A 17,467-nucleotide genomic window follows, 5' to 3' on the forward strand; every position below is an offset into this window, starting at 1 on the left:
CAGATGTCAACCTCATGGTGGTGCTTGGGAAAAAGTCAGAAGGATCATTACAGTCATTAGGATTCACCCTCAGGGCTGTTGTGGATAACTGTACCAAATTTCATAGCAATGCAGCCAGTAAATATGAGATATGTTAGTCTGGTTCCGTCTGACAGATGTTGTCATACCTACTACAACCACATGGACGTGAGGAAGTGAAGGAGAATTCCTGAAAGAAGACCCAAGAATGAGACTATATCTATTTAACTGCCTCGGAGAAAGAGGCCTTTCATTAGTCCTGGATGGGATTCCTATGAAGTGTCGGTGCAGCCTGCTGCAACAGCTCAGTGAGGAGAAGAAAGTCCAGTGGAGCCATGTGTTCTCTGTCTGTTTACAGTGCTTTTATTAGGCATCCTGTGGCACAGGCAGCCTTTTGAAAGGCCGTCTTTATAGGAGCTTTCCTGTTTATGCTTAGGGGTGGGAGGTCAGCACTCACAGCCCCGTGCTGAATATGGTCAATCTCCCTGCATAGGAAAACTTTGTGTGTGAGTATGTGTGTGTGTGTGTGTGTCAGCTGGGTGATGGGAGGGATTTAAAAGTGATGTGGGGGCCTGGCTTTGCAGGTTATTATTGTAACTGCAGAAAGGTCCAGGACTTTGCCTTCGAGGCTGGAACACACAGATGCTGTCCTCTCTGTCCCTGTCTGTCTGTTGGTCCGTCTGTTTTTCTGAGTCACTTCTCTGCCGAGGGGGTTAATACTGACTGTTTGTGTTTGAGCTTTCAGTCATCATGTCAGCAGCAGTAGCAAAAGCACAAATAAACACACACACGAGCGTGCACACTCACACACACACGCCACAATAAACCTTAATGAAGACACACCTATTAACATAGTTCCATTGAAAGAAAAAAAATGCGGGGTTGAGCAGCAGACAAAATTATGTCCAGACATTAGAGATAAAAGTGTGTTTGATGTAGCTGGAGGTGTTTGAGGACACGCAAAGCAGACTTACCCGAGGACCCTTCTTGCCTAGCAGGCCTGGCTTCCCTGGAGGTCCTGGCGGTCCCTGGGGAGAGAGAGCGTTCGGTCAGGGTTACACATACCGACACACAGCACACACATGAACTTATCCTATACCTCAGCAATCTGATTTTATCACGCTCTGTCAAAACCATCAGGTCCTTAAGGCTGCTTTGTGTGTTTCCACAGACAGACAGCACGCTCTGGCTGCAGGATGAAAAAAAGTGAGACCCTCTCCCTTTTCCATCTCAAGGTGATGAGAGTTCAGCCTTATCCATCAGACGCTGTGAGGCTGTGCGGCAGGAAACCGTAGAAACACTAGAAATAACAGGTCATTTCCTGCGCCACTCAAGGCCCCTGTGTGGTTTTATCAGGCTTGCGCTCACTCGTTTTCTTTTAATCAAAAAATGGAGGCAAGGGAGAGGCGAGGAAAAACATTGCGTTCGTGGCTGCTGTGGCTATTTAAGCGCTACCTGTATGGCTCCAGATCCTCATGCAAATGTGCGTAACAGTCTCTAAATTGCGGTTATAAAAATGCTTTTGTTCCATGTCAAATCCATTACAGTACTTTAACCACGCTGTAAACGTGATGGCTGAGATAACATAAATATGACGATGTTGTAAAAAAAAAGCAGCAGCATCTGCTATTAAGCGCAGTTACTGCCGTGTGAATGTTTTACCCTTTCTGTAGTTTCCTCATCTCAATTTTCACAAGGCTATGAACTTTAAGAGACAGAGGAAAACTTCCAAAACAACTTAAAACCTTCATAACAATGCCAACTGTCTCCATCTAAAGCTTCTGAATGGCTGCTACCTGCAGGCCTGTCTGCAATCTGCTTTATATCACTCTGATGATTCAAATCGGCCCCCTACCACCTCTTCCAGGGGCGACCTCCCTGGTTGAGACCACCCCTGTTGTTACAGGTGGTGCGCTCAGTGGTAGCCCCAAGACCTGTCAACAACAACACACACCACTGTCCATCTTCCCACCTCCGACCCCTGGTCTGGCTCTCCTTCCTTACACTGGTTTGTTTGTTTATTGTTACAGTCTTTTCCTCTTTGCGCCTGTCAATCTTTAATATTGTGGGATTTCTTTTTGTCTTTGTCTTAAAATGAAAGACAGAAATAAATCACAACATTGATCCCCCGTTACAAAATGACTTGTCTTCAGTTCAGATTAATTAGGGCATTGTCTAATAGTTTAGAAAGGCAATTAAAATAGTGTAGAAAGGCATTAAAAGGAGTGTGAAAGATATGTGTAAACTGAGAACAGAAGGCTCAGATATGTATAAAACTCAGTCAGTTCAAGTTTGTAAATTTTAACTAACATCCAGCACAGTTGAAATTAAACAAATTAAACTCTCACATGAAAAAAATCTGTACATATAAATACATTCAGATGTGCAGTGGGACAAATCTCAAAGAAAGTTGTTTTTAATGTGTCAGCAAGGAGCCAAAGGTACTTTAAATGGGGAACTCTGCCACATCTGTGCCTGCGCTGGCTGTTTCTACTGGCAGCCGCAGTACAGTGCAGAGTGAAAACTCCAAATCATTAACTCAGCTCTGTCATGCTTTAGGCAGCAGCAGAGTGATAAATGACAAATTTAGTGGCTGAAACCACAGTGAATGTGATGCTTTTCATGGGCTCCTTACTTTTATTCCTGTCGTGTGTGATTTTAAGAGGGAGAGAGTATATAAAAGACTTTGCTGTAAGATGGACAGTGTCCGATCCTCGGACTGCCTGTAATTTTTGAATGAACTAGAAAGTCTAGAAGATGGACACAGATTCTTCATACTCCTGGGCCATAAATGCATCACATGCTTTGTTCTGACCTTTATGAGTTTAATAAGCTTGGATGTTTCAGAACAGTACCAGCACTTGCAAAGTGCTCTGTTTTCTGTTATAAATCAGAGCATTTCATACTTAGATTGCAAGTGGTGCTTTGGGTCAGTGTAATGAGGATCAGGTCAGGTGAGGACGTCACTTCAGCGGTAAATTAGCCAACACCAGGCACATCACACTCTACAATCCACAGTGGCAAATTACAGCCAACTACAGAGAAAAGGGCACAAAAATCAAAGCCTCTGAACAACTTAATCACAGGGCTAGCTTTAAATACACGTAACGCCCAAAACGTGCCGAGGGGACATTGAAGTCAGGCCACGTGTGGAGGTGTAAAAGGTAATAACGTGTAGCTTCTAACATCTTAGAAATCCCAATTACAGTTTGTCTGAACTAAAAAATGTTTTTGGGCAAAATGTTTATATTGAATTGCTCTTTGACTGAGCACAAACGTGATTGTGCATGTGGATCCTGGCTTCTTTTGAGAAGCACTCACATCTTTCCCTCAAATAAGGGTAACCTACATTTGATCTCAAGAGGTCAGGCAAGATGAAAGTGAGTTGCCCTCTGATGCTGAGTGGGAAATCTATTGAAAAGGTGAAAATGGATCTTGGTGCTTCCCGAAATATAGTCAAGGCCTAGTCTACCTTTGTGCTTCCACTATAGGAAGCTGAATGATGGTGTTTACTGACTCCTTTGACCCTTGACCTAGCTTTGAAAGAGGCCCATGTGACCTCCACTAGCCCTCTGTGACAGAGGAATCTGGTGCGGAGACGGCAAGGCGTTAGACCTGACACGTCACACCCAGCCTGGAGGGTTGTGGTGCAAAGAGGAACTAGGAAAAGGAGGGAGAAGAAAGGCAGGATTTCTTACCTGTGTGGCAAAGGAACTAGTGCCACATTAACCTACATAGAGTATCTCTGTTGTCTCTGGTTATTTCCAGCCCCAGAGCTGTTCTGTCAAAGGTGACAAAGACCAGAAGAGGCTGGGACGTCTCTAAAGGAAGTACTTCACTCCCTTCCACCTCTTTGCTAAACTAAACCATCAAACTCACCCCCCTCATCACCTCATCATCTTGTAGAAAATGTATTCCTGGTTTTGGGGCTCACCTGATTTCCATATGTGCGTGTTCTTTCATATCATCTCTGACCTGCCTGACCGGAGCCAAAAAAGACCATTTTACATCAATTTAGCTCTTTTGCACTGTCTCCAGCTGCTGATATTGCTTAAAGCATTATTTCATATTCTTGCTTTTACCCTAAATCCTCCCCAAACATGGCCTCTCACTATAATTGTGTGTTTCTGTAGTGTCAATTTACCCTTTTTCATGGCACAGTCTCACAATAACCTTCACTAGACCAACCCAACAGACTTGCGGTGCTTACCGATAAGCCGGCCTCTCCTTTCTGTCCTACAGGTCCAGCTAGCAGGGAGAACTGAGTAGGTGGCACCTCCCAGCTTTGGAAGCCATCAGTAGCAGGTGGTGTTACTGTGCTGTATGAAGGTCTGGTCGTAGGAGGGGTGACTGGAGCCTTGGTTGTTGTGGGCTGCTTTGTGGGCTTGGTGACCTGTTTGATCGTTGGCTTGGAGGTTTTGGCAGTCATAATTTTAGAGATTGTGGATTTTGAGGGGTTGACTTTGGATATTGTTGGTTTTGAAGGGACAACTTTGACAGAATTTGCTTTGGTTTTTGACGGAGTGGCTTTGGATGCTGTAACTTTAGAATTGGGAGATGCTTTCTTGGCTGTGGTGGGTTGTGGTCTCTTTGGGACTGCATCTTGGTCTGATAAAGCAGAGTCAGGTTTTGTCTTGGAAGGTTTGGTGCTGGTAGTGGCTGGAATTGTAGGTTTTTTCTTGTTGTCTGTTTTTGAGATTGTCTTTTTGGTGGTGTGATGAGGTGTGGGCTTTGGGGGAGTAGGTTTGGAGGGTTTCTGATTTGAAGCTTTAGAAGTGGTGGGTCTTGGGGTTGGTGGTTTGGTGGAGGGTCCTCTTGTCCTGAGTGGTGCTGTGACTGTTTCTGTCCTGGCCTTCAAAGGTGGCGAGGCCAAACCTAGCTGGACTGTGACTGGCATCACAGTTCCCAGCAGGGGTGTAGGAATGGTCCCAGGGTTGGGTTTAATTGTTTGGGTGGAAGCTACATATCTGACAGCTGAGGCGGCGGCGGCAACACTCCTGGCAAGGCTCTGCCCTGTGGTCTTCTTGGCCGTTTCTGGGCCACTACGTTTAGGGGTAGCAGCGGTGGCTGTGATGTTGGTTCCTCGTGGTAGGATTGGCAGCAGGGGAGGAAGGTTAGGCCTATATGTGTCAGCTTCCCTGCACTGTTTCTTAATGTACTTGCAGTAGTTGTGAGCTGCCTGTGCAGAAGGGACCAGATCAAATTGGCAGATGGCTCCTTCAAAGTGTGCTGAGTATTGTTGCTGGCTTGTCCGCCCCAGCAGGAAGGAGCCCTGGAGCTCTAGAGCGAGTCCCTCATCACTGTCAAAGTCTGCATGAACACTCTGCTCTCCGCAGGAGGCATATAGAGTCACTCTCCGTCCATTAATCCCAACTGCAAGCTGGTGCCACTGACCATCATGGGGCTCATAGGGCAGTGCCACCGAGGTGTTCGGTCCCGTGTGAAGGACCAGATTTCCAGGTACAAGCTGCAGACCAAGAAGGATCTTCCTGTGATCTGAGAGAACGGTGAAGAGGAAAGCACTGTTGACACGGTGTGAGCGCAGACTCAGGACCAGTGCCAAGTTGGGCCCGACGGCTGCTGGGAAGACTGAGCGCAATGGAGCCTCGATGTGTGCCCGCTGGTTGATGATGATCCCTGATCTGAATGGAATGACCCCTGCAGGCACCGAGCGTGACGGCTTTTCTCCCTTAAGCCCCAACTTTTGGAGGATGTCCACATCTAGATGGAGAGGAGAGCAGTGTTAGAGTTGCAAATAATTATGACAGGCTTGTTAATGAAGGCCACGCACCAGTGCCATCAGTCAAAAGGGAAAATCAAAAGCCTATTATTGCAGTCTCTTCAAAACCTGGAAAGGAAAAATGGCTTCATGCATGAATGCGAAAGGGAAGTTTTCATCACACAAGGACAATGGCAGAGCAGCTGTAAGGGCACAGGCGAGTGATTAGTTTGACACTTATCATCCGGCTTAAAAGTTTTGCTACTATATGTGGCAAAAATGGAGATATTAATATATATTGATGTGGTAGAGACATGGGCACTGGACAACACTTAAGCAACAGTTAGTAAATACATTAATGAAAACAATCATGTGGAGGAAAAATATTAGATTTGAACTTAAAGGGTATTCTGAGCTCTTTGTGAGAATTTGCTCTCCCTGCTACGAGTGAGGCTCAGGAAAATGTTTGATCTATCTTTGCAAGTGGCAGTTTGATTGACTACACTGGGTTACATTCCAATTTTACAAAACTTTATATGAACCAAACAGAACCACATGACAAGCATAGCAGCATCACAGCCATACATCTTGTCCCACTCATCTCTCAGCCAACACAGAACAGCAGTTCACATAGAAAGGGAGAATATTCTCTGCAGGGTGAAGAGATGGAAAAAAGGTAGCCGAAACAAAAAATGACATAAAAAGAATAATAAACTACTCGTTGGGCTTCAGGACCACCAAACTGCTTCTGTAAGCTGTCTACTGCAACTTTAGACCAAACCAAATGACTATGTATAGGTCCAGACAGACATAAAACTAGGCTGACGGTTGGGGATCGTAGACTGCTCCTGGTTGGTTTGTGTGTCTGTGTGGGTAGATGGTGCTGTGGTGGCTTTTGTTTCAAATGTCAGTGGTTTTTGCAGAATTATGCTTCTCCCCAGCACTGCAAGTTGTGGCATAACTTTCATTGTATGACTCTTGTGAAGCATAAAGCAGCTTTAAGCAGGCACACAACAACGTGGCCCCATGGTACAAGTAGTTTATTTCCATGCAGGCATAAAATTCACAATGTAATCCTAATGTGGCCACATTTAAACATCTACCGAAACAAAAATAATTTAAAGCTTCAAAGCTAAATCTAAGTACAGTAGTTGCAATTGTATGATCTGTATCTACCTGGTCCTGTCTTTGTTTGGTGAGATGTCATGCTATCTGGTTATGCTTGTGGTTTTTGCTATTTTTATACAGATATCAAGTTACAAAAATTCAACTACTAATGAGACAGAGAGAAAATAATGCAGGAGATATATGGATCCCTTCACTGTACATATTTTATTGTAGCGATTCAAAGTCCCAAGAATTTGTCATTGGTGTTCACTTTTTCGTCAGAAACATGACGGCTTGTAGAGGTTATTGTGAAGGGGCTCAGTCAAGGCCAAAGTAGTCAGTACCAGGAATGCACAATCAGGCTAAAGGACCTAATCCTCTCATAGCAACCAAAGTGTAATCTTCACTGTGTTTGGGAATTTTGAGCCACAGAGGGCAGAGTTCAGTCTCTAAATGTAGATTTTCTGTAAAAATGTCCACATCAATTAACAAATCCGCCTGCTTGTTAAAGTATGCGGAAGTATTAGTGCTGGAAATGGTTGGTTCAGCGATATCAAGGCATGGCCTCTTTATTTTAAGGCCATAGGGGGGTAATGAACCAGAGGACATCAGCATCATCCGACAGCATCCCCCTTCTCCTTTTTTTCTTTCTGCTCTCCTTGTCAACAGAGTCAGTTTGGACATTCACCACGAGTCAGTGCAGCAGAATACAGTTTGAAGCCTCTCAGCTGACCCTCCTTTCAGTGTTTCTGTCTTAGTGGTCCAAGTGTTTCTCCATATGACCTGTGATCTGCGACCGAGGCCCCTCACCATCTTTATTGTCTCTGGGCTCGCTCTGACCTGTGGTCACTGGGTCTTGTTTAATGGGGACATGTGTACAGAAGCCCTGCTTGTGATGAGCCAGAAAAGTGGACATGCAATGTTGATGAGACGACAGAAAGCGGAAAAGATGAGGGGAAAGGCAGATGGTCAGTCCCAACAATAGCTCATGAGCTGGAGAGAGAGCATGGGCTTCAATGAGATGCTTGTCCTTCTATAATACCAGCCATGCATCAATAGACCACTGTGGGGCATCAGACTTAGAATATTAAAAAAGATACAATTGCATATAAAGTTTTTAAAACGTTTTGAATATGAATCTGATCCCAGACAACAGTGGTAGTTATAAAGTAACTATACTTAAGGGAGAAAGCATTTGAGAACTGTTTTGCAGAAACGGTTCACACATAGATCATGTAAAACAAATTCACTCAAACTGATCTGTCCAGACCTGGATTATGACTGCTTCTAATACATATCAAGTTTTTAACAAATGTTGCTGTGGATTTTAAACAACATTACACTCAAACATCACACTAGCGCGTGATCGAATTGGATATTGTGGGGCCCATGCCAAAATCGGCTGATATGTATGTTTAAAAAAACTGCCAACGACTTTAAGATCTCATAACACAAACTCAACCAAATATATTGAAAATAAAAATTTAGGAAATATATGTTTTCAGCATTCTTTGTTCTGTGAAATCAAATTCTAAGTCAATACTGATATGTCTGTGAAAGCATCACAGCATTGGTCAAATTATATCTTTAAAACATAGTTTTTTTGGCCCGGTGAAAAGTGATCTGAATGTAGGCATGCCTCCTATATACCCCCGTCTTTCCTTGCACTATACAGGACGATAAGACTTTCCCTTACCTCAAAACATCGGGGCTTTATAAAAGTCGCTGATTAAACAAGACCTACATGGGATGGGGTGTATACCCATCCAAAAAGTGAAGCCTCTCTGTGTGGTCTCCTCTGCAGTAAAGGAACAGGACAGGATTTGGCAGAAAAGCATGGGGGGGCATTACATGCATCTGTACGTAGACCGCTGTTTCCAAACCTTTTACTTTAATACCACATGCACTATTACTGGAGCATACATTAACCTATATGGTTTTAGATATACAGAATACTGTGTGGATGTGAACTCACACACACAGACTTGTGTTTAACACATGGCTGGAGTTCATAGCTTCGCTCTGTGCCAAATTACTCAAGTAGGACAGAGAGAGTATCCAAGGCTCTTCACTCTGAAATGTTATCCCTTGTAGAGGATGAAGTCACTCATACATTCAAACACAGTCAAATAATCTCACTTGGACTGGCCAGCGCTTGTCTGTAGACATTTATGATGTTTCTTGACAGAAGATTCATCTTCATAGCATGCATTGCCACATTATTACTTTTGGAGTCAACACTTGTTAAATGGATGATAATCTTGGCGTTCTCGCATGATTTCAATCAGGGACTAATTTATTTGGCATTTGGTTTTTATTTGGAAAGAGATACGGGCAGAAAATGACATGCATCATTCATCTATGGCCAGAATGAAACACGGACCCAGTGGTAGCCCGCAACTGATCTTTACGTTTTTGACAGCTTTCAGTACGGTGAATACGGTGAGAGAATACGACAAGCAGCAAAGGCCTCAGACTGGAATCAAACCATAGATTTTACTTTATGTGTAATGCATTTTTTTAAATAGCTCATAAATGACAAGAAAGTGTAATAGAGATATGCCAAAGGTTTCTCCATCAGAAAACAGTGAAACTTTAAATCACACTCTTTTAATATGCTTCTTACACTGCCTTTTTTACTCTATAAAATACTTAGCCTCTCTCTGATCCACAATGTGTGTGGTGGGGTGGTGGTGTGAGGGGCAAAGAGCTACTGTTTCAGAATTTAAAGAAAACACACTCCCTACTTTTGTCCTTCCATCTAGGAAAGGTTTTTATGTTTGGTCCACCTGACATATTAGTTTTTTTAAAGTCTAACATGGGATAGTGGAGGTGTGTGTGGGTGGTAAATGTAATAAGCCATCACTTAAAATAACAGATGGAAGCTTTTACATGGCCTATTACAGGAGCCATGTAGAGTGTTGACGTTGTAAACCGAATAACAATTGGAATTTGGGGGGAAAAAAGGTTTCAACCTTGTCGTAATTAACTGAAGGGATATTTGGTTCTGTCTGCCGTCAGTTTTTAGTCACTGTGTCGGGCCTATTGCACCCTGTGCCCCTGTCAGTCTTAATCATAATAACTAGAAAAGAGAAGGGGCCAATTCACTGGACTGTAACTTTTCATCAGGGGAAAACCTTCAAAACGGTACGAAAAGTAACTCAAATAAATCAAATAAAAAGTTAAAAGTAGTAAAATGGTCATAAAGGATGACTCTCTGTCAATATTAGAGCAATCAATACTGCAGGGAATACGACAATGAAAAATTGTCTTTTTCCTATTTGCATCAATTCCTGCTTGATGCTGTACCTAATTCGATAGTTTTTGGGTCCTTATGGAAAGACAGGCATGTAATCAACTTTTAATTAGATATCGCAAACTTCCAGCACTACATTATTCTTCCTGTAGTTCGGAAGCAACATTATCATCTATTTATTCTCTTATAGCTCTGTTTTGGTCACCACCACCTGCTAAATGAATACTTGGCTCTTCTGCTGTATTAATGTGCTAGTCTCTAACTGTCATAGTCTGCATTTGGAAAATACTTTTTCCGCTGTATCTGAAAACAACGCTATGAGAGAGGAGACAGAATGAAAACATTATGTTGAGAACCAGACAGATAAAAAAATAAGCATTGTGGCAATTGTAAAAATATTGTTTACATTCAGAAGAGTTTCTGTGAAGCCGAAGTGAGCCATTAGTGATTTGAGAGGTGTTTTTTCCCTGTAAGCGTCTTGCTCTGTATCTATGACCTGATTACTCCCTTACTCACTCAACTTAGCTTACTCAACAATTGTCGTCATGGCGACGGTTGGCCCAATTCTCATAGCAATGTGTTTACGTGCTTGGGCAATGACCAAACGGACGAAGAATAACTACAAAATCCCTACAGTGTACCAATCATATTTCATTACTGTTTTCCTTTTTTTGCTCCAAACTTTTCAGTAGAGAGGAAAGAGACTTAGGCAGGGAAGTGAGTGAATGAGTGAAAGTAGGTGGAAATGAGTGGGAGTCATGTCTTACCTTCAGAGTGTACTTGTGTAAGTCCCAGGTAACAAGTACAATATAAAACGGTGCAGAGCAATAGGGCTCTCCTGTGGGAAGAGAAGAAAGGACATTAGAAACAGGCAGCGCACACTTAGGTACGTTTTATAAATGTATCACATTCTAACTGGGTTTTTTTATTCATAATTAAATTGTAAATTGTAAAGGTGGTCAAACAGACCAACAGGTCAAAGGGATTTTTCAAAACGTGGCTACAAAAATATGTCTTTAATGCATACATCAGCTCTATAAAGAATTTGTAAAGTGTGTATTAACTACCAGTACTTTGAAGAACTTCCTGAACATCCTAAATTCTGCTTTATTAAAGACACAACTGCTGCTGTTAAAAAATCGATGGCATGTGTCTTCATAGACTACAAAATCAAGGACATAGACTGAGATCACATAAGAGATTTTTCCAGTGACATAAAGGAAACGAAAGTCATCTGAATTATCATTGTTTTTGCATCCCACCAAAACACAGATTCAAGAAAAACACACGCTTTGCAACTGAACCACTGATATGAGAATAACAAATGGGAAGTGGATTCTGCAAAAGCACTTACAACTCAGTGCACTTCTTTCCAAAACACACACACACACACACACACACACACACACACACACACACACACACACAGCTTCACTTTGTGGTTTGTAAGGAATAAATATAGTGGTCTTCCATCAACCCTCCTCCCCAAATCCAACACACGCACACACACACATACACACGAAACAAAAACTAAATGCTCTCTCTCACCACCCTCACCACATCCAGGTGTGCAGTAAAGCAAAAGGAGACTGATTGGCAAGTGGACGGAGCACTCAGTGGGGGACCGAGATCTGGTGACAGGCAGGGGAGCCACTGTTTACCGCTGGAGGTCATCCAGACACACATGGTCACACACTAGTTGGGGGGGGGGGGAATGTGTATAGCAGCTGTGGCTGGTGGGCCACAGGGAAGCAGGCAGACACGGGCGAGGGCCAAGGACACCATACACATCGTCTAAATGTAACTTTTGTGCACAGACGTCTTCTCATTCTGTTGAGAAAATATTACTCCAAACAACCCCTAGGTCAATATGTGGTGAATGTACACCATCAGAATGTTTGTACTTATGTTAGTGTATGTGCGTGTGATGGTGGGCTTATACTGTATGTGTGTTTGTGGCATCTATCTCCTGCTCTTCTAGCTCCTTGTTAACAATAAAGCTAAAGCACAATCGACCCAATATACAGCTGGCTGAGGTTCCTCAGGATGTGTGTGTGTTTATGTGCACGTTTGTGTGTGTGTGTGTGTAGCTCCCAGACGTTCCCAGCTGGTTACAGCCACAGTCAGTTTCTTATCAGCTGAGGAGAGATCCGCTTTCTGAAAATGAGTCATGAATGCTGACGTTTTTTTTTTCTGCTGCAGCAAATAACACTCATTCTGGCTCTCAGGCTGTTTACATGTGTGGAAGCTGGATCAGTTGTCCTGGGCAACAGGGCTGATTTCTTTGGCTTTTCATATCAAAAAATTGAGTGTAGCTTCTTCCGATTTTAATAAGAAGTGTGTGTGACAGGGTATATGTTGAAGGATGAGGCACCAGGTGGATTTGTGCACAGAGGACATTCAAATCAGTAAGGCTACCATGTGTAACTAACCATGTCTGGTATGGTTTTCATACATGCAACAGTGAGCTACATGACACGACTCCCAGAGGGAATTCTCAATGAGTGGACAAAATACAGGCCAGATGAACAATGCTTCTTCCTGAGTCATGCATTAAACCTGAGAGTCAAACCTAAAAATTTCACTGTGAGTCGCTGAACTCCCATTTCAAAGAGAGCTCGTCGTAACTATGATGAGCACATACGTCTAATTTGCCATGAAAAAGTAATTTAACAGTCGATAGTGGAAAGATGCCATTTGTGTGGCAGATGGAGAGAGGGGGTCAGAATATGTTTGTAATAATCAAGGAATTTCACTCCTCATATTTTTAAGTAGCTAAACATGTGCCTCATTATATGGTCTAATCCAAAGATTATCACTGGCATGTTTCCACCAAGCAGCTCTACCTCCCTTTTATACTTCTTTCTAAATCACCCCCCCACACACCCCCAAGATGTTTCCACCATCACCGTCTTTATCTTTCCGAAAAACGTGACTGCATCATCCGTGTCTAAACTCTGAGTCTAACCTCTCGACCCCAACAACACCATTGTCCACTCTCCACACACACACACACACACACACACACACACCAAACAGCATCTGTCTGTCTGCAGGCCAGCGACCAGCCAGAGGTGGAGAAGGAGCCACTGAGGGGCCAGTGTAGTTTTTTTCCGCAAGCTTGGACTTTACTCACTGATTCCCCTGAAAGGATTTCCCAAAGGTGATCCTGCTCTGCCCCCACAGCGCAGACACACACACACACACACACACACACACACACAGTGGAAAATTCCTATGGATGAACGAACAGTTTCCCTGCAATCAAGTAATCTCTCACTTAAGACAGTTTATGACTTATTTCTTTTTATCATTTAACCTGTGTCAGAAGTGTTTGTGTTTGAGAGGAGATGAAAGTTGTGAATTTGTATATGACTCATTATGATACACTGCGAGACTTGGATTTACTAAGAGTTATTGTGTTTATTATTATAAGCAAAACTTTTGTAATAAGAACAATAGTGAATATCTCACAAAGGGTCTGTATATTACATCTACAAATAAAAAAAAGCAGAATGTGTAGTTGCTGTAAAAAACGTTTAAATGAATCAACGGATTGAACAAAAATACCTGCATGTAGAAAAACAGGAGGCTGACATAGAGGGCGACACCAAGTGGACATAAGGCGAATCGCATCGCAGGTAGACGGTCATTTATCTCAACTCATGTATGTGAATGATGTAGATATACCACTGTTGATCCATGGCTACATTTGTCAGGAAATAAACCCCCTAAAGCCCTTCTTATATTTCTTTTCGAATGACAATTGTTTCTGTGCAACATGCAGGGAGGTGTGATTAACTGATGCCACTTTAATTAAACTTTATTAATTGAAAAACCAGGCCAAATGTCTTCCACTTTCAAAAAGACTATGCCCCAACTATCTCTGCAACTATCTGAACAGATGTTTACAGCGCAATAAAGCCAAATATTAATGAAATGTTAGAATTGCATAGGAATGAATGACTTGTATACGTCAATTTTGCAACAGCTGGCTGCTGCTGTAGCCAACCCAGCACCAAGCTCAATATATTACAACGGCCCGATGAGTTTTTCACTGTCTGTGAAAATTTATGCTGTAAACACTTGCATACAACATCTGGACTTTATGAACCAGAGCAGTAAAACTCGCAGGTGTTTGCTTAAATGCAATGATAAGTGGTTGATTTCAGGGAATGTAGCCTATTGAATAAGCTGAGGTCATTGCCTTTACCTTCCTAATAATAATGATAGTCCTTTCTTTGAAGATAGTAATCTCATCCTTCCTTTTAAAACAATCATTTCAAGTGCGTAAAAGCGGCTGCGTAAGCAGGAAAACATGGCAAGCATCCTCACAAAGTGGTTGCTGATAAACCTCTAATTAAAGTTTATAGAACCGAATAAACGTCTGATGTTTTGCTCGCTCTACCACATGAGTCAGTTCCTTAAACACTGTTTAGCAAAACATCTACATGCACCCATTGCATAAGTATTTATGGCAAATACCTTCAGAACAATTAAATGCACGAATCACGATCTGTCTTGCAGAATACATAGATAGGAGGTTATACTAGATATAACATGCATACTTTGTCACCAAATAAACCTAATTATTATGCTTGGTCTCTTTTTACAATTCCATTAAAATTAACATTTGATGAGGGGCGGATTAAAAACTTTGGACACATTGACCCATTTTGGCAAAATTACGCGTAATGTCATTCCATTAGACAAATTGTGACAAATGCATGGTCTAAACAGAGCCCATACAAAAGCCTCAGTGGTCCCCAGTGGACATCACTCCTGGACCACAGCCAGCCGGCACATCACAGCCTTTACGCACACGGAGCGCAACAGATCCCTGGTTCAGTCCGTGTCAGTGCGCGCTCACAGCTCAGCTCTCCGCAACATCCTCTCATCAGAGCAAACGCTGAAAGAAAATCGATGAGAAGCAAATGTTCACTTACTTTGTGTCTAGATGAGAGGTTCTGCAATCTCTCCTTCGGGTGCCTAAATTCATTTGTATTCATTTGTCCCGGCAGTCAAAAACCTGATCCGTTAATCACAGCGTGACTCCTTTGCGAGGGGGGCAGCAGAAGGCACCGGTCGCCGTTTTACGCATTTGACAAGCTGGAGATGAACTTCCAGAGGACAGAACTCACGTTGAAGTGCCTGTCAAGCCCGACATAAATCCCTCTTGGCACTGGCAGGCCGCTCTGATAGAGAGTTTTCCTGCGCGCTTGTCTGTGGATATTCCCCTGTGTTTCATTCATTTATGCCGATCCAGATCGAGGGCCGCGCAGCCGGAGAGAAAGCTGGGTCCTTCAGGAGGGGGGTTACGGAGTCAGGAGCGCAGGACTCATCCCTTTCCTTTTTAAATAGGCTTTCTGCGGGTGAAGCGATGGCAGAGCGCACCGCGCGGCCAGGTGTCAAGTTACAGACCCAGCGGTTGTGGCGAGCAACTACACGCCTACTCCAGGGGGGTGGCCACATGGATCCGACCCAGAGCCCAATGCACTGGAGAGGCAAATGAATGAACCCCGGAGACACCCATGCACAGAGTTTTGAGGATTGATCAGCAGAAGAGAGAATTTAACTATTACAAGTATATCTCAGCTCCCTTTTGGAAATAGAAATGTGAGGAATATGAGAAAAAGCAGATATTGACTGTATTCATAAATAGCTGTGAGATGTGTGAGAGTGCATCAGCAAAACAGAGACTTTTAAAACTCACTTTCATCCCCCCTTTGAGACAAATGGTGGACTAAACCAGTCACATGTATGGTTTTCCAGTTTGATTGACCACTCAAAGTGCTTTACAGTACAAGTTGCATTCACCCAATCACACACACATTCATAAAGCACCTTTTCTATCACACACCATTGATAGACTGTAAATCTGGGGTTCAGTATCTTGCCCAAGCACACTTCAAAACGCAGTTTGGAGGATCCAGGGATGGAACCACGGATACAGGCATGGAACCACGGATCTCAGTGCCCGGCCCTCTCTGCCTCCCTCTCTACCTCCCTGAGCCTCCGCCCACATATATTGTAATTTACTGGGTTATCTCTCTCTTATTTGGTCATGCACACAATAACCTTGTCATAACGTGGTTTAAACACCGTGCAGAAACTTGGCCAGCTCACACAGACAGTCAGTTTTGCCCACTGTGTCAGACACGTGTTCATGGAGACATGGAGAGTGAGCAGCACCTGGATCAGCCCCCATTGCCTTAAGAGGGGTCATGGCCCGGTGCAGGTTGAGGCCTACCTACCTCCGCAGAGACACTATAGCCAGTAATTACCACCTGACATCTGTTTGAAATGTTTCATGAACATGTACACTACACAGGGTGATGAGACATCTTGTGCTTCTCTCAGGAAGTAGTTACATGAGGACTTCTTCAACAGTAGAAAGTGTTTCACAGCAACCGCACTGTGGGTTATTATCCAGAGTGACGATCAAACTGACGCCACAGAGATATGTTGTTGTTGAGGTTTGTTTAGTTTTGACTAGTGGTCTGACTAGTTTTAGTGAACTTGTCCTTTAACTGACACGGTCAATGAATGAACAGCACCACCCCCCTCAGCCAAGGTAACAGCCCTGAGCAATTTAGAGAAACACACACTTGCCTATCAGATAAAAAAATAGTTTTGACTGTAATTAAATCAATTTGAGGTGAATGCTTGGATAGTTTCTGAAGTCAGATTTTATCACCTTAAAACCACCTTAAACTCACTATATATATATATGAATATAGCCGAACAAAGTATGGACAGGTATTTAGACAAACTGCTTGTGGACATGACTGCTGCTCACAGTAAACTACTGGCTGAGGAGGCGACAGAGTAAGGATGCTGGTGACTTGGGTCCATCAGAGCTCTCTCTTTGAGATGACTGACAAGAGGCCTTGAGTGCTGAAGGTCGCCTTGATGGACAGGCTGTTCGGGTGGGGAACGATTGCTATGGCGATCTCTATGTACTTCAGCCCGAGGCCGTTGGTCAGCCGGCCCCAGGGGTGGGTGCTAATGGACACAAGTCATTAACGTCCTCTTTACGGTCCCCTTCACACACTCTGTCCCTTGTGTTCTAGCGCCGGGTGCCACCCGACCCTCCCATGTACTTCCAATGAGCCACAGCGACTCTGCCCCCAACTTGCAAATTACAAACTCTGCGCTTGCGAGCGTGCTCACTGCCACCCCTTAAAGCTGCTTAATTATGGTCATTGGCACCACGTCTGAAAGCTCCCTTTATCCCCCCCACGCTCCAGAAATAGGCCCTGCTGAAGCACACAGGCAGCCCAGATCAAACGCTCCCCATAGGGAAGGGGTCATTACTGGTACTCAGGGCGGACACAGCCCAATGGGTGCCGGGCCACGCCTTGAGC

General features: G+C 43.5%; 1 protein-coding gene across 1 annotated transcript in view; it reads right to left on the minus strand.

Annotated features, from left to right (window-relative positions):
• Positions 1–15,099, minus strand: part of col27a1a (collagen, type XXVII, alpha 1a) — a 62,928-nt gene extending 47,829 nt beyond the window's left edge. Inside the window, exons 1-4 of the mRNA XM_061077404.1 lie at positions 15,047–15,099; positions 10,868–10,938; positions 4,229–5,739; positions 993–1,046 (exon numbers count right to left, since the gene is read on the minus strand). Of these exons, the coding sequence (XP_060933387.1) occupies positions 993–1,046; positions 4,229–5,739; positions 10,868–10,938; positions 15,047–15,099 (1,689 nt within the window). The remainder of the gene's footprint in view (positions 1–992; positions 1,047–4,228; positions 5,740–10,867; positions 10,939–15,046) is intronic.
• Between the last annotated feature and the right edge of the window lie 2,368 nt (positions 15,100–17,467).

Source organism: Limanda limanda, chromosome 1 (assembly GCF_963576545.1).
Source record: "Limanda limanda chromosome 1, fLimLim1.1, whole genome shotgun sequence".
Lineage (NCBI taxonomy): Eukaryota > Metazoa > Chordata > Actinopteri > Pleuronectiformes > Pleuronectidae > Limanda > Limanda limanda.